The sequence below is a fragment of the Mandrillus leucophaeus genome, unplaced genomic scaffold (assembly GCF_000951045.1).
Source record: "Mandrillus leucophaeus isolate KB7577 unplaced genomic scaffold, Mleu.le_1.0 Scaffold377, whole genome shotgun sequence".
Classification (NCBI taxonomy): domain Eukaryota; kingdom Metazoa; phylum Chordata; class Mammalia; order Primates; family Cercopithecidae; genus Mandrillus; species Mandrillus leucophaeus.
Genome location: NW_012103998.1, coordinates 1,863,368 through 1,877,989, shown reverse-complemented (window position 1 = coordinate 1,877,989; position 14,622 = coordinate 1,863,368). Strand labels below are relative to the sequence as shown.

Here is a 14,622-nt window from a genome sequence, read left to right as displayed (position 1 = left end):
CTTTTTATCTTTGTAGCTATTAATATCTTATTTAGGGATAAAATGGGGGTCAGGTTTGCCTGACATAGTTCCCAGCCTGACTTTTCCCTTGGCTTAGTGATTTTGGGGTCCCAAGATTTATTTTCCTTTCACACACTTGATGCCTTGAGTTGAGATTTGAGAATCCAGGTTTATTCTCTCTTAAGTCATTCAATGCCCTTGGAAACAACCACCTGACTCCATAATCCTAGCATTAATTTGTTCCATGGTGGCTGCTACCAGTCCCCAGGGGCCTTATCCTCAGGGGGCTCGTGGATCCTGGTGACTAAAGGCAACAGCCTGATAAGCTCCTTGATCACTGGAGCTGCAAGCTTTCCATCTGGAATACAGAGAGATGTGGGCCTTTCACCCTACCCAGACACAACCACCAATTCCAAAGATCCCGCATTTCCTTGAAGGTCTTTTGCCTACCTCTGGTACCAATCTGGATATTAAAGACTTTTTTATTGGCAAGCAACAAAAAAAATCTGTGACCCTAGTTAGCTTAAAGAACTAAGAACATATTGGAATAGAGTCTAGGATAGTTTACAGTTTAAAATGAACCATTAAAGAACCAGACTCAGGACATAGGGTATCTCTGATAACCTCCTTAGAGAGCTTCAGTAAAAGTCACCCAGTTCTGATGACTTTCAGCCTTTGTGTCTCTCCATTCAAGTTCCAAGTTCCCATGAGAAAATGTGGCTTGGCTTAGGTCTTCCCATATAACGAGCTATGGTAGTAAGGTAGGGTCCCAAAGCACAAACAGGACCACAGAGGCTGTTTCCAGAAAAGGGAACTGTAAACCAGGCAGCTACCCCAATACAAGTCTACTTCAATCACCATGTTTGGAAGCATCTATTTTGTACCTGGAAAACAACAAAGTGAAGGGCAAAAAGGCACGAAAGACATTGTTTAGTCACACAATTTTAATCTAGTGAATGGTAAATGGTAAAAGAGTAATTACATGAAAAGCTCCGTATTTTGCATGTTTCAACTGTTCTTCATTGTCTTTACTTGTAAGGTGTTGAAGGTGGGATCCACTCCTGAATCTTCTTTCTAGTGGTGGAATAAGGTACATATTGTTCTGGGGTGCCACTCACGTTGAATTTATGGTTTGTCCAAATGAATTTACGAGCAGTAAGTGGTTTTGTTGTTGGAGGATCATCAGTCATACTGTGAAGCCACCGATGCCTTGAAGAGGGGAAAAAACCCAAACAGTTATGAAGAGGCAGTACAGCACAGTGGAAGGAAGGTTAAAAAGGTATTTTTTGTTGTTGTTGCTTGGGTTCAAGCCTTAGCTCCAACACTTACTAGCTGAATTCTTCTATGCCTTAGTTTTTTTCCATCTGAACATCCCTACTCCTCAGGGATGGTATAAAGATAAAAGGAGATAATATACATAAAGCACATAGAAAAATTCTTGTGTGTGGCAGATACTCAACAAATGTCAGCTACTCTTCTCATTACTGTATTTTTTTCCTTCATTTTCTTTCTTTCTTTTTTTTGGAGACAGGGTCTCACTCTGTCACCCATGCTGGAATGCAGTAGCACTATTATAGCTCATTGCAGCCTCAAACTCCTGGGCTCGTGTGATCCTCCTACCTCAGCCTCCTACGTAGCTGACACTATAAGAGCATGCCACCATGCCTGGCTAACTTTTAGAACATTTTTGTAGAGATAGTATCTCACTATGCTGCCCAGGCTGATCTCAAACTTCTGAGCTCAAGGGATCTTCCTGCTTCAGCCTCCCAAAGTGCTGGGATTATAGGTATGAGCCACCATGCCCGGCCCATTACTGTATCTTATCAAATCTGACACTATCCATTTTCAGACATGCCATTATTTTATCTACCTCTAAGAAAGAAAGATGCTACCAAATATATTATGGCACACTACTGATTATAACATGTATCCTAAGTTTAGATGTGCAAATATATTTTAGAATTGATAAAAATACAGTATTACTATTAGGTGCTAGAGGTCAATTCTGGATTTTCGGTACGCTCAGGTTACTCTGGCTCATGAAGGTCTAGTTTAAAATCCATGAGGCTCCTGCTGAGAAGAGTCTCTGATGCATTGTAAATTCAAGCATGTCAGTGTAAACACTAGAGAATATGCAACTTGTTATATTAAAAGATTAAATCAGGGCCAGGCACAGTGGCTCATGTCTATAATCCCAGCACTTTGGCTAGGATGAGGTGGGAGGATCACTTGAGGCCAGAAGTTCAGGACCAGCCTGGGCAACATAGTGAGACCCTGTCTTAAAAAAAAAGTTACAACGACCCCCAATTCACAAATATTTCAGTCGTAAGTGCTTAACAATTTAATTTAAGAGGATATGTTCCAGAAATCAGACCTAAAAGCCGGATACCTGGAGTTGAAAGGGAAGAGACCAGCGATACTGCTGCTAATGACAGGGAAAGGAGGAATCAAAGTTTGTGGGACAGAGTTCGATCAAGCAGGAAGCTAAGCTGAGGGGTTTACATGGGAAAGAAGGGAAGAGAGAATTCGTCCCAGCCTCTAAGACCTGGAGCTCACAAGACAGAGACGACCCTATTGGCGGGGGCGGGGAAAAAATGAGAGGCCAGTCACAGAACTGCAGTCCAGGGGTGGGGGAAAAAGGTGATTATCTAGCTGCAGAGAAAAGGACAAGAGGAGGATGTTTCAGTGGAATAACTAAAACTAAAGCTAATGAGAAACATTTTTGTTGCTATGTAAACCTAAGAATATTTGCTAGCAGTAATTGATAGATATAGATAGGTAATTGGCTAAAAACCAGTCTGAATACAGATAAAATATGATTACAGTTGCTATATTTATATCGAAAGATAATTGTTTCATGATCAGCTTATACAATGAAGAATGCAGAAAGCTGTACAAGCTAGGTCAGTGTCTGTCTTACATCCTTTAAAGGAAGCTGGGGATTAGTGAAAGTGACCTGGGCCAATAAACTGTAACCATGCATATGAGCACACGAGCGCTGAAGCCCTTGTGAGACGATGGTGGTGAGCCAGGCTCCAGTAACCACTCAGAGGGATTAGCTGTTAAAGTCAAGGCTGTCACTTATCAAGGGGCTTTATGTGAGCTTATGGCATAGCAGAAATATTTAACTTTTATCTTGTTGAGTCAGCTTAACTAAAGAAAAATTTTATTCAAAAAATTGCTATCAAGACTCCTGAAGGTTAAAATGATATTTAAGGAACCATAGTCCCAAGCTTATGCCTATTCTGTTACTTAAGTGAGGAACTGAAGAGCTCATGGAGAAATGGAAAATGCTCCGAAAAAGTAAAAAATAATTTTTATCACAATACACAAAATCTGAAAATATTTATCCCGGCAAGGCTACATGCAAGAATCAGGGAATTAATAAATAATAAACTATACCCATTATAGCAGTTTATAAAGAATTATAAGAAAAAGGGAAATGTTTATAGTCTGCTAGGCAAATATAACCTTTGTTATTTTATTATTAAATAAGGGGTAAATAAATCATATCTTTCAGACTGCCACACCAGAGAGTTTTACTTGCAAAACAGACTCTTAGCTGGGTCCTTTTTCTTTTTCTTTTTTTTTTAGACAGTCTTGCTCTGTGGCGCAGGCTGGAGTGCAGTGGTGATATCTTGGCTCACTGCAACCTCCTGGGCTCAAGTGATTCTCCTGCCTCAGCCTCCTGAGCCCACCACGCTGGGCTAATTTTTTTTATTTTTAGTAGAGATGAAGTTTCACCATGTTGTTCAGGCTGGTCTTGAACTCCTGGCCTCCAGTGATTTGCCCGCCTCGGCCTCCCAGAGTGCTAAGATTAAGGCGTGAGCCACTGCGCCTGGCCAGAGATACTGACTTTTAAGTTATTTTTTAAAATTTGGCCAGGTGCAGTGGCTCACGCCTGTAATCCCAGCACTTTGGGAGGCTGAGGCGGGGGGATCACTGGAGGCCAGAAGTTCGAGACCAGTCTGGCCAACATGGGCGAAACCCCATCTCTACTAAAAATACAAAAATCAGCCAACGGGTGGTGGCACGCACCTGTAATCCCAGCTACTTGGGAGACTGAGGCATGAGAATTGCTTGAGCTGGGGAGGCGGAGGTTGCAGTGAGCTGAGATCTTGCCACTGCACTCCAGCCTGTGCCGCAGAGTGAGACTCTATCTCAAAATAAATAAATAAGCAAATAAGCCAACATACTAACGGCATTGTTTAGAAAACTGTGTTATAGTTGGCATTAGACTCACTTTAATTTTATATCCCAGTTATTAAAGGACAAAATATAAAATTATATATACTTGATAAAGTCAGTGAGACTGCAAATAAGGAGACTAGGAGAAAGGAAAAAGATTACAAATACAAAGGAGAAGACAATTTACAGTGAAAACATATTACATTGGGGGAAAACTCAGTACTCAAATATACTGAAGTTATATCAAAATAAATGGAAAACAAAGATATTAAATCATAATTACTGTAATCTCCCCTACCGAAAGAAAATGATTTTAACTTTCGGGAATGAAGCTTAAACTTGCAACATAACTCCAACAGAAACAAATCCCGTAAATGGTTAATCCTATTTTGAGTTGTATAAGAAGAAAAAGTGTGTCTAAGAACAGGAGAGGGAGATTTTCTCCTTCTTTAAAAACATGCTGCTTCACTTACACAGTCCCTCAGTTTGAGGATGCGAGCTACTCAAAGTGGAAAACAGAGGGATTTATTTGTGAAGAAAAACTAAAATAGCCTAAAAGGAAATTTAACAAATAAAAACATACAGACAATATAAAATACATTTTAAAAAAGCCATTGCAAATGAAAACACTCCTAAAGAGTGTTTTGTATTAATAACAAAGATAAGCAAGTTTAAGGTTCTCTTTTAAAAAATTGGCAGAAATAAAACATCACCAAATAACAGCCAACAACAATGCAGACAGGTTTTTTCCTTAATTGATACGTAACATTTTATGTATTTGTGGGGGTACATTTGACATTTTGTTATGTGCACAGAATGTGTGCTGATCAAGTTAGGTCTCTGAGGTATCTCAATCACTGTATTTGTTATTTCTGTGTTGGAAGCAATTCATGTCCTCTCTTCTAGCTACTTTGAAATACACAATACTGCTTTGACTATTTCTTCCTGGATAACATACATGATCAAGTTAAGGAATCAAAGACTGCAGTGGTGTCATCACAGCTCACTGCAGCCTCAAACTCCTGGGCTCAAGTGATCCTCCTGCCTCAGCCTCCCAAGCAGCTAGGACTACAGGTACACACCACCACACTTGGCTAATTTTAAAATTTTTTTGTAGGCCGGGTACGGTGGCTCACGCCTGTAATCCCAGCACTTTGGGAGGCTGAGGCAGGTGGATCACGAGGTCAGCAGATCGAGACCATCCTGGCTAACACAGTGGAACCCTGTCTCTACTAAAAATACAAAAAATTAACCGGGCATGGTGGTGGGCACCTGTAGTCCCAGCTACTCGAGAGGCTGAGGCAGGAGAATGGCATGAACCCAGCAAGTGGAGCCTGCAGTGAGCCGAGATCGCGCCACTGCTCCAGCCTGGGTGACAGAGCAACACTCCGTCTCAAAATATTTTTTTGTAGAAATGGGATCTTTATGTTGCCAGGCAGGCTGGTCTCAAACTCCTGGTCTCAAGCAATCCTCTTCTCTAAACTTTCCAAGGTGCTGGGATTACAGGCTGGCTTCTGACCGTATTGTTCATGTTTCAGATATTTTCACTTAGTATCACTGAGACTAGAAATGCCAAAGATTTTTTATATTTATTTATTTATTTATTTGTGAGACAGTGTCTCGCTCTGTCACCCAGGCTGGAGTACAATGGTACAATCTTGGCTCAGTGCAACCTCTGCCTCCTGGGTTGAAGCAATTCAGCCTCCCGATTACAGGCGCACGCCACCACACCTGGCTAATTTTTGTATTTTTAGTAGAGACGAGGTTTCACCATGTTGTCCAGGATGGTCTCAAACTCCTGGGCTTGAGGGATCTGCCTGCCTCAGTCTTCCAAAGTGCTGGGATTACAGGTGTGAGCCACCGCACCTGGCCTAGAAATGCCAAAGATTTTTCAATTTTTCAAAAAATAAATACGAAAGACTAAGGAAAAACTCCAGAATGTTTTATGAAGTAAAAATATTCATCATACTAAAACTATTACTCCATCTCACTTTAGTTGATGAGATATTCTCACACATACTGCTCTTTCACTTATTTAATACTCATCAAACTATTCTAAAGTCTAGGAAACAGGATTAAAATGACTTTCCCAAGGTCCCACATGATGTATATTACAGAGCTGAGGCTTGAACACAGCCTTCTAATGGTTGAATCAAGAATCTTTTGATTAGAAATTTAACTTTCAATCAATAGATGAAACGGGGTTGGGATTATGGTATCCACAAAACCCCTGGATCCATCTAACCCCAGGATGGGATTGATACATTTAACAAATTTAAAAAACAAACATGGTTCATTATAAGACGGCAATTCAAACCTTGTTAGCACACTAACTATTATTTAATTAAGTGCAATCTGAATGAAAATCCCAATGGGGTTCTTCTTAGAGTTTCACAATATGATTGTAAGCTTCAGTTAAAGTTTATCCAAGAAAATTTTGAAAACTCAGAATAATCAGAAAGGCTGGCACTGGCATTATCAGACATTAAACGAATGTCTCAAACATTAGAATGCTATGGCAACTGACACAAAAGTACCATAAGAAAGTAGAAAAACCTGCAAACAGACTAAAATGTATATAAGGTGAAACTGGCATTTCAAATCATTGAGGAAAGTAAAAATTTCTCAACAAATTATGCTAGGATGATTTTGTTGGGAAACAAAAAAACACCATAAGGTATAAGTTGAGAGGCGTGTAAAAAAAGATAAACAAACAAAACAAAAGAAAAAAAAAGTTAGATTTCCCAAGTCATCAATGATTCCAGATAGATTAATAATGCTCAGGACCAGGCACAGTGACTCACACCTGTTATCCCACGGGAGGCCAAAGCAGGAGGATCACTTGAGGTCAAGACCAGCCTGGGCAGCATAGTGAGATCCCCATCTCAACAAAATAATTTTTGAAAATTTAGCCAGGCATAGTGGCACCTGTAGTCCCAGCTACTCAGGAAGCTGAGGTGGGAGAATTGCTTGAACCCAGGAAATAGAGGCTACAGTGAGCCATGTCCTGCCACTGCACTCCAGCCTGAACAACAGAGCAAGACTCTGTTTCTAAATAAATAAATACATACATACATAAAAATAATAATCTCAGATACAAAAAGAGTATTTATAATCATAGAATATATTGATATTCATAGAATATGAAGATTCACTTGTAAAATTAATGTCAAAGGTAAAAAGCCATAAAAAGAAAAAAGCTGATAGATCTTACTATGTAAAAATTGAAAAAAGTATAAAACATTGATGAAAGACATTGAAGAGGACACCAAAAAATGGAAATATATTCCAAGTTAATGGATTGGAAGAATCCATATTAGTAAAATGTCCATACTACCCAAAGCAATCTACAGACTCAATGCAATCCCTATCAAAATACCAATCACTTCCTTCACAAAAATAGAAAAAAACCCCACAAAACCCAGTCCTAAAACATATATGGAACCACAAAAGACCCAGAATAGCCAAAGCTGTCCTAAGCAAAAAGAACAAAACCGGAGAAGTCAAATTACACTGACTTCAAATTATACTACAGAGCGGCCGGGTGTGGTAGCTCATGCCTTAATCCCAGCACTTTAGGAGGCTGAGGTGGGTGGATCACTTGAGGTCAGGGGTTTGAGACCAGCCTGGCCAACATGGTGAAACCCCATCTCTACTAAAAAATACAAAAATCAGTGAGTGTGGTGGCACATGCCTCTAATCCCAGCTACTCAGGAGGCTGAGGCAGGAGAATCGCTTGAACCCAGGAGGTGGACATTGCAGTGAGCTGAGATGGTGCCACTGCACTCCAGCCTGGACAATAAGCAAGACTCCGTCTCAAAAAAAAAAAAAAAAAAAAAAGAGTCTTAAAAAAAATAACAGAGCTATGTTAATCAAAACAGCATTTTCACCAAAGGTGCCAAGAACATACACTGGGGAAAAGGTAGTCTCTTCTGGGAAAACTGGATATCCATATACAGAAAAACGAAACTAGATTCCTATCTTTTGCTGTATTTTACAAAAATCAAATCAAAATGGATTAAAGACTTAAATCTAAGACCTTAAACTATGAAACTACTACAAGAAAACATTGGGGAAACTCTCCAGGAAATTGGTCTGGATAAAAATTTCTTGAGTAATAACCTGCAAGCACAGACAACCAGAGAAAAAAATGGGCAAATGAAATCACATCAAGTAAAAAGCTTGTGCACAGCAAAGGAAACAATCATCAAAGTGAAGAGACAACCCACAGAATGAGAGAAAATATTTGCAAATTACCCATCTAACAAGGGATTAATAACCAGATTATATAAGGAGCTCAAACAACTCTACAGGAAAAAATCTAATAATCTGATTTAAAAATGGGAAAAAGATTTGAAAAGACATTTCTCAAAAGAAGACAAACAAATGGCAAACAGACATATGAAAAAGTGTTCAACATCACTGATCATCAGATAAATGCAAATCAAACTTAAAATGAGGCTACTCTGGGCACACTGCCTATGGGGTAGCTCTGGTCCACAAGGAGCAGTAAAAAAAAACCTACAATGAGATACTATCTCATCCCAGTTAAAATGGCTTTTATACAAAAGACAGGCAATAATAAATGCTGGCAAAGATGTGGCGAAAAGAGAACCCTCATGCACTGTTGGTGGGAATGTAAATTAGTACAACCATTATGGAGAACAGTTTGGAAGTTCCTCAAAAAACTAAAAATTGAGCTACCATATGATCCAGCAATCCTGCTGCTGGGTATAACCTAAAAGAAAGGAAATCAGTATAGTGAAGAGACTTTTGCACTCCCATGTTTGTTGCCCCATTGTTCACAATAGCCAAAATTTGGAAGCAACCTAAGTGTCCATCAACAGATGGATCTGTAGAGAAAATGTGATACTTAATACAATGGGGTACTATTCAGCCATAAAAAAGAACAATATCCTGTCATTAGTAACAACATGGATGGAACCGGAGACCATTATGTTAAATGAAGTAAGCCAGGTACTGAAAGACAAACATTGCATGTTCTCGTTTATCTGTGACACCTAAAAATCAAAACAGTTGAACTCATGGAGATAGAGAGTAGAAGAATGATCACCAGAGGCTGGGAAGAGTAGTGGGGTTGGGTTAGGGATGAGGAGGAGGTGGGGATAGTTAATGGGCATAAAAAAAATAGTCAGAAAGAATGAATAAGACCTAGTACTTGATAGCACATGATGACTATAGTCTATAATAATTTAATTGTACATTTTTTAACAAGTAAAAGAGTATAATTCGATTGTATGTAACACAAAGGACAAATGCTTGAAGGGATGGGTACCCCATTTTCCATGATGTGATGATCACACATTACATGCCTATATCAAAACATCTCACCCCATAAATATATACAACTACTATGTACCCCCAAAATTAAGCTTTTAAAAAATTGAAATGTCTATGTCCTAAAACACTATAAACAGGATTAAAGGTTAAAAGAAACAGGAGAAAATATTTGTAATATGCAGAAAAAAAGGTTCATTGATCATTACAAATTAGAGAAAGTCAAATATCCAATAGAAAACTGATAAAAAATATTAAGAGATGTCAACAAAGAAAAAAATTATAGGAGCAAACAATGAAGTTTAATCAAGGCAATGCCCATTAAAACAAGGTAAAATTTTTAACTTGCTAAATTGGCAAAGATTTAAAAAACCCAGAATCAGTGAACTTAAAGAGAAATCAATACTCATATACTATTGAATACATTTATCCTGAGAATATAAATTGGTATAGCCCTTCTAGAGGGCAATTTGGCAGCAGGTATCAAAAACTTATAAAACATGTATACTCCTGGTGGATCCATTTCCATTTAAGGAAATGAGGATATGGATAAATACTCAAGTACAAGAATATTTATCAGAGCTTTATTTATAACAATGAAAGAATGGAAAGAACAAAACCAAAAATAAAGGGAACAGCTCATGGCATATCCATATGATGGGAAGATTAAGGTATTATTAAAAATTATGCTATAGAGAATATTTTGGCTAGGTATGGTGCCTCACACCTGTAATCCTAGCACTTCTGGAGGCCAAGGCGGGAGGATAGCTTGAGGCCATGAGTTCGAGACCAGCCTGGTCAACATAATGAGACCCCATGTCTACAAAAAATGCAAAAATTAGCCAGGCATAGTGACAGGCACCTGTAGTCCTAGCTACTTGGGAGGCTGAGGCAGAGATCACATGAGCTCAGGAGTTCAAGGCTGCAGAAAGCCATGATGGTGCCTGGATGGGGAGGGGGGTGGGGAAGGCGGGATTCCATTTCGAAGAAAAAAAAAGAGAGAATATTTTATGACTTGAGAAAATGTTCACCATATATAAGTTTTAAAAGCAGGTTATTTGCCTAATTTATTTAATACTTATATATAGCATTTGTAAGTCATGGGCACTAATCTATACACTTTACAAATATTAACCTATTTGATCCTTATAACAACTCTAGTGGTAAATATTATTATCCAAATTTAATAAGTGAGAAAACTAGGGTGCCAAAAGTTAAAATAACTTGCAAACCCAGGCTACTTCTTCAAAAAGCTCAATTACATGAATAACAAAAACAAAAGAATATATATGCATAGAAAACGAGGAGGTAAGAATAACAGTTGTCCCTAGTATCTATGGGGGATTGATTCCAGGACAAATGTAGCATTTGCATATAATTTAGGCACAACCTCCTGTATACTTTAAATCATCTCCAGGTTACTTATAAAGCCTAATACGACGTCTGCATATCACTTCATTCATGTGGATTCAACATAATACTTGGCACTCAGCAAATCTGGCTTTTTGGAACTTTGTGAACTTTTCTCTGATATAATTTCCACCCGATGTTGGTTTAATCTATGGATGCAGAACCCACAGATACTGAAGGTTGAATATGTATCAAAATGTTAATAGCAGTGGTTTCTACAAGTGGTGGGATAACAGGCTATTCTTATTTCTTTTGTTATTTTTTGAATTTTCTATAATGAACATACTGAGCTCTTCTTCATTCACCAAGAGTAATACATACTTTATTTCCACATCCCACATATGGAATTTTCCAACAAGGCATCTTTGTAAAATGTTAGAATCAATATTAAATGAAGCAATGAATACTCAGTGAAATGTGTTAAATAAAAGCTGAGTTTTAAAAATCGAAACAATCTTGTCTTCTGCTTATAATGAACACATTTTAACAGAGAATGGTTATAAAGAAAAGTAACATTCTGTAACATAAGAGAAACTACCTAATTATGCAGTTTGTAGTTTCTTAGAACACAGTCTCCTAATATTCTGATTTTCTGGAGCAGAAAATAAACATTAGGAAGGACTTACTTTGAAGAAAATATTATCAGCCATTGACAGCTAGCAATTTATTTAGAGAAATAATATTTTAAAAGACTATAACAGGCTAGGCACAGTGGCTGTCACATATAATCCCAGTGCTTTGGAAGGCCAAGGTTGGGGGACCACTTGAGGCCAGGAGTTTGACACCTTCTCTCTCAAAAACAAAAACATTAGCTGGGTGTGGTGGCATGCACCTATACTCCCAGCTACTCAGGAGGTGGAGGCAGAATGATGGCTTGAGCCCAGGATTTTGAGGTTGCAGTGAGTTATGATCATGGCACTACACTTGGCCTGGGTGACAGAGCAAGACCTTGTCTCAAAAAAAAAAAAAAAACCACTCCTCCGCCCCCAAAATCCCATAAAACTATAACAAATGATTCAGCGGGTCAAAGTACTAAAAAGGACAGGTTGAAACTGCAATGTAATTCAGAGGTAAATCTAGTTTCAAATTCATCAAAAAGCTATAAAGGAGTAGCAGAAGATGCCATTTTTGAATCAGCTAAAGTGAAGAAAACTGATTATCATACCCAAAAAATAATGTTTGTTTCAAGTAAAATAGTATATGTACATTCATTCATTCAACAAATATTTTTTGAAGAAATACTATGTGGCAGGCACTGTTCTAACATGGTATTTGGGTAAACATACAATAAATTAAATAATATATAAAAAAATGTTAAGCAGAGGTAGGTAAGTGCCACTAAGGAAAAAACTAGAGCAGGAGAAGAGTATGGAGTATGAGAGGGAACAGGGCTCTCATAGACTAGATCACCTGAAAAGCCACTGGATTGGCACTTGAATAAAGTGAAGGTGTGTGAGCCATGCCAAATCTGGGGAAAAAGCTAGTGCAGAGACTGAGTTGGGAGTATGCTCACTGTTCAAGGAAAACCAAGAGGCCAATGTGGCCAAGTCAGAGTCAACAGAGCAGTGACCAGGACAGTGCATGCAGACTGCGATCACACAAGGCCTTGCAGACCATGGAAGGAGTTGGGGTTTTTACTCTCACTGTGATGGGAAGTCACTGGATTATTCTGAGCAGAGACTTGATGTGATCTGATTTACATTTAAAAATAGGCACTCTCGGCCGGGCGCGGTGGCTCAAGCCTGTAATCCCAGCACTTTGGGAGGCCGAGACGAGCGGATCACGAGGTCAGGAGATCGAGACCATCCTGGCTAACACGGTAAAACCCCGTCTCTACTAAAATACAAAAAAAATTAGCCGGGCGTGGTGGCGGGCGCCTGTAGTCCTAGCTACTTGGGAGGCTGAGGCAGGAGAATGGCGTGAACCCAGGAGGCAGAGCTTGCAGTGAGCTGAGATCCGGCCACTGCACTCCAGCCTGGGTGACAGAGCGAGACTCTGTCTCAAAAAAAAAAAAAAAAAAATAGGCACTCTCATCACTTAGCATGTTGGGAACACTAGTGCACTGCAAGAATGTTATCAAACCAGTTAGGAGGTGACTGTAGATGTCCAGGCAAGAGAAAATTTTGCCTTGGACTAGGGTAACAGTCATAGAGGCAGTGATGAGACGTGGGACATACTCAGAAACAAAAGCAGTATGAATTTGCTAATAGACTGGACATTAGAGAAATGAGACTGGGGGATGACACTGAACTTTTGGGCTTGAGTAAACAAGAGTCATTTAAGTGCTTAGGAACATTTTGCTTGATAGCTTAATCTGCCTATACACTGGGGATTTGAAGAATTGAAAAGTATCAAATATCAAATATGTTCAATTTATAAATGTGACCTAAAATGCTTAAAGAGATGTATTAACTAAATTTGCAAATGGGTATTACTGTTTAGGACAATGTAATCCTTTCCATTAGAGTTTATCAAACATTCATCAAAGAACAAGAGAAAATGACTGTTCTTTATTTTTAGGCAAAAAATAATTCAATTTACTAATCTTTTTATCCTATTTATAAATTGAACCTCAAGAATGAAAAACAATTAGGTTTTTACATTTGCAACTATAATAAATAGTATATTAATTTTAAATCCAAATTGCCCAACAATCCTTTCTAAATACAAAAGCCCCACAGAAACTAAAAAACTCGAATTGACACAGTATTTAGCGACACAGGAAAAATGTCTGTGACATATTAAGTGAGGGGAGGGAGAAGCAAGTCCGAAAATGTTGCATACATTATGTGAGAAATGTGTATGTATATTGTTCTTTATAATAATAAGCTTTCTTCTAAAGAAGTTGTGACCAATAAACTACAATCAGATTTTCACACACTGTGGTCTTGAAAAAACATTCCTCTGGAGTCCCAGCTACACGGGAGGCTGAGGCAGGGGGATGCTTGAGCCTAGGAGTTCAAGGCTGTAGTGTGCTATGATTGCACCTGTGAATAGCTCCTGCACTCCATCCTTGGCAACATAGCAAAACCCCACCTCTAAAACAAACACTCCCAAAACATTCTTTCTCTACCCAAAAGCAGACCCTCAAATAGTTGTTGAATCAGTGAATAAAATGTTAACAGTATTGCCAAAGAATCAGAGCTTATTTTTGTTTCTACCTCATATTAATATTTCTCTGGATTTCCAAATTTTCTATAGCAATTGTATATTCTTATAATCAGAAAAAATATTTTAATGGTGACTATAAGAACTGTTTTAATAACATGAAAAATTGCTTATAATATTGATGGAAAAAAGCAAGAAAGATGGAATATGGTTATGAACACAACTACACAGAAAAGTTTTAAAAGGGGCCGGGCGCAGTGGCTTACACCTGTAATCCCAGTACTTTGGAAGGCTGAGGCAGGTGGATCACATGAGGCCAGGAGTTTGAGACCAGCCTGGCTAACATGGAGAAATCCCACTCCTATTAAAAAAAAAAAAAAAAAAATTAGCCAGGTGTGGTGGTGGGCACTACCCAGATGGCAGAGACACAAGAATTGCTTGAACCTGGGAGGCGGAGGGTGCAGTGAGCTGAGATCATGCCACTGCACTCCAGCCTGGGTGACAGAGCAAGACCCTGTCTCCAAAAAAAAAAAAAAAAAAGGATTCATGGAACAATGTCCAATATTGACAGTGCATGTCTACTAGGGCTATGTGGATCACTCTCCTTTGCCAGAATGT

At 38.7% G+C, this 14,622-nt stretch overlaps 1 protein-coding gene across 2 annotated transcripts in view; it reads right to left on the bottom strand.

Moving 5' to 3' along the window:
• Positions 1 to 926: 926 nt before the first annotated feature.
• The window catches only part of NDUFA12 (NADH dehydrogenase (ubiquinone) 1 alpha subcomplex, 12), a 51,055-nt gene continuing 37,359 nt past the window's right edge, over positions 927 to 14,622 (bottom strand). The window contains exon 4 of one of the 2 annotated variants that reach the window (XM_011990337.1): positions 927 to 1,209. In XM_011990337.1, coding sequence (XP_011845727.1) covers positions 1,029 to 1,209 — 181 coding nt within the window. In that variant the 3' untranslated portion in view covers positions 927 to 1,028. The remainder of the gene's footprint in view (positions 1,210 to 14,622) is intronic. The other variant, XM_011990339.1, reaches the window with a different exon arrangement.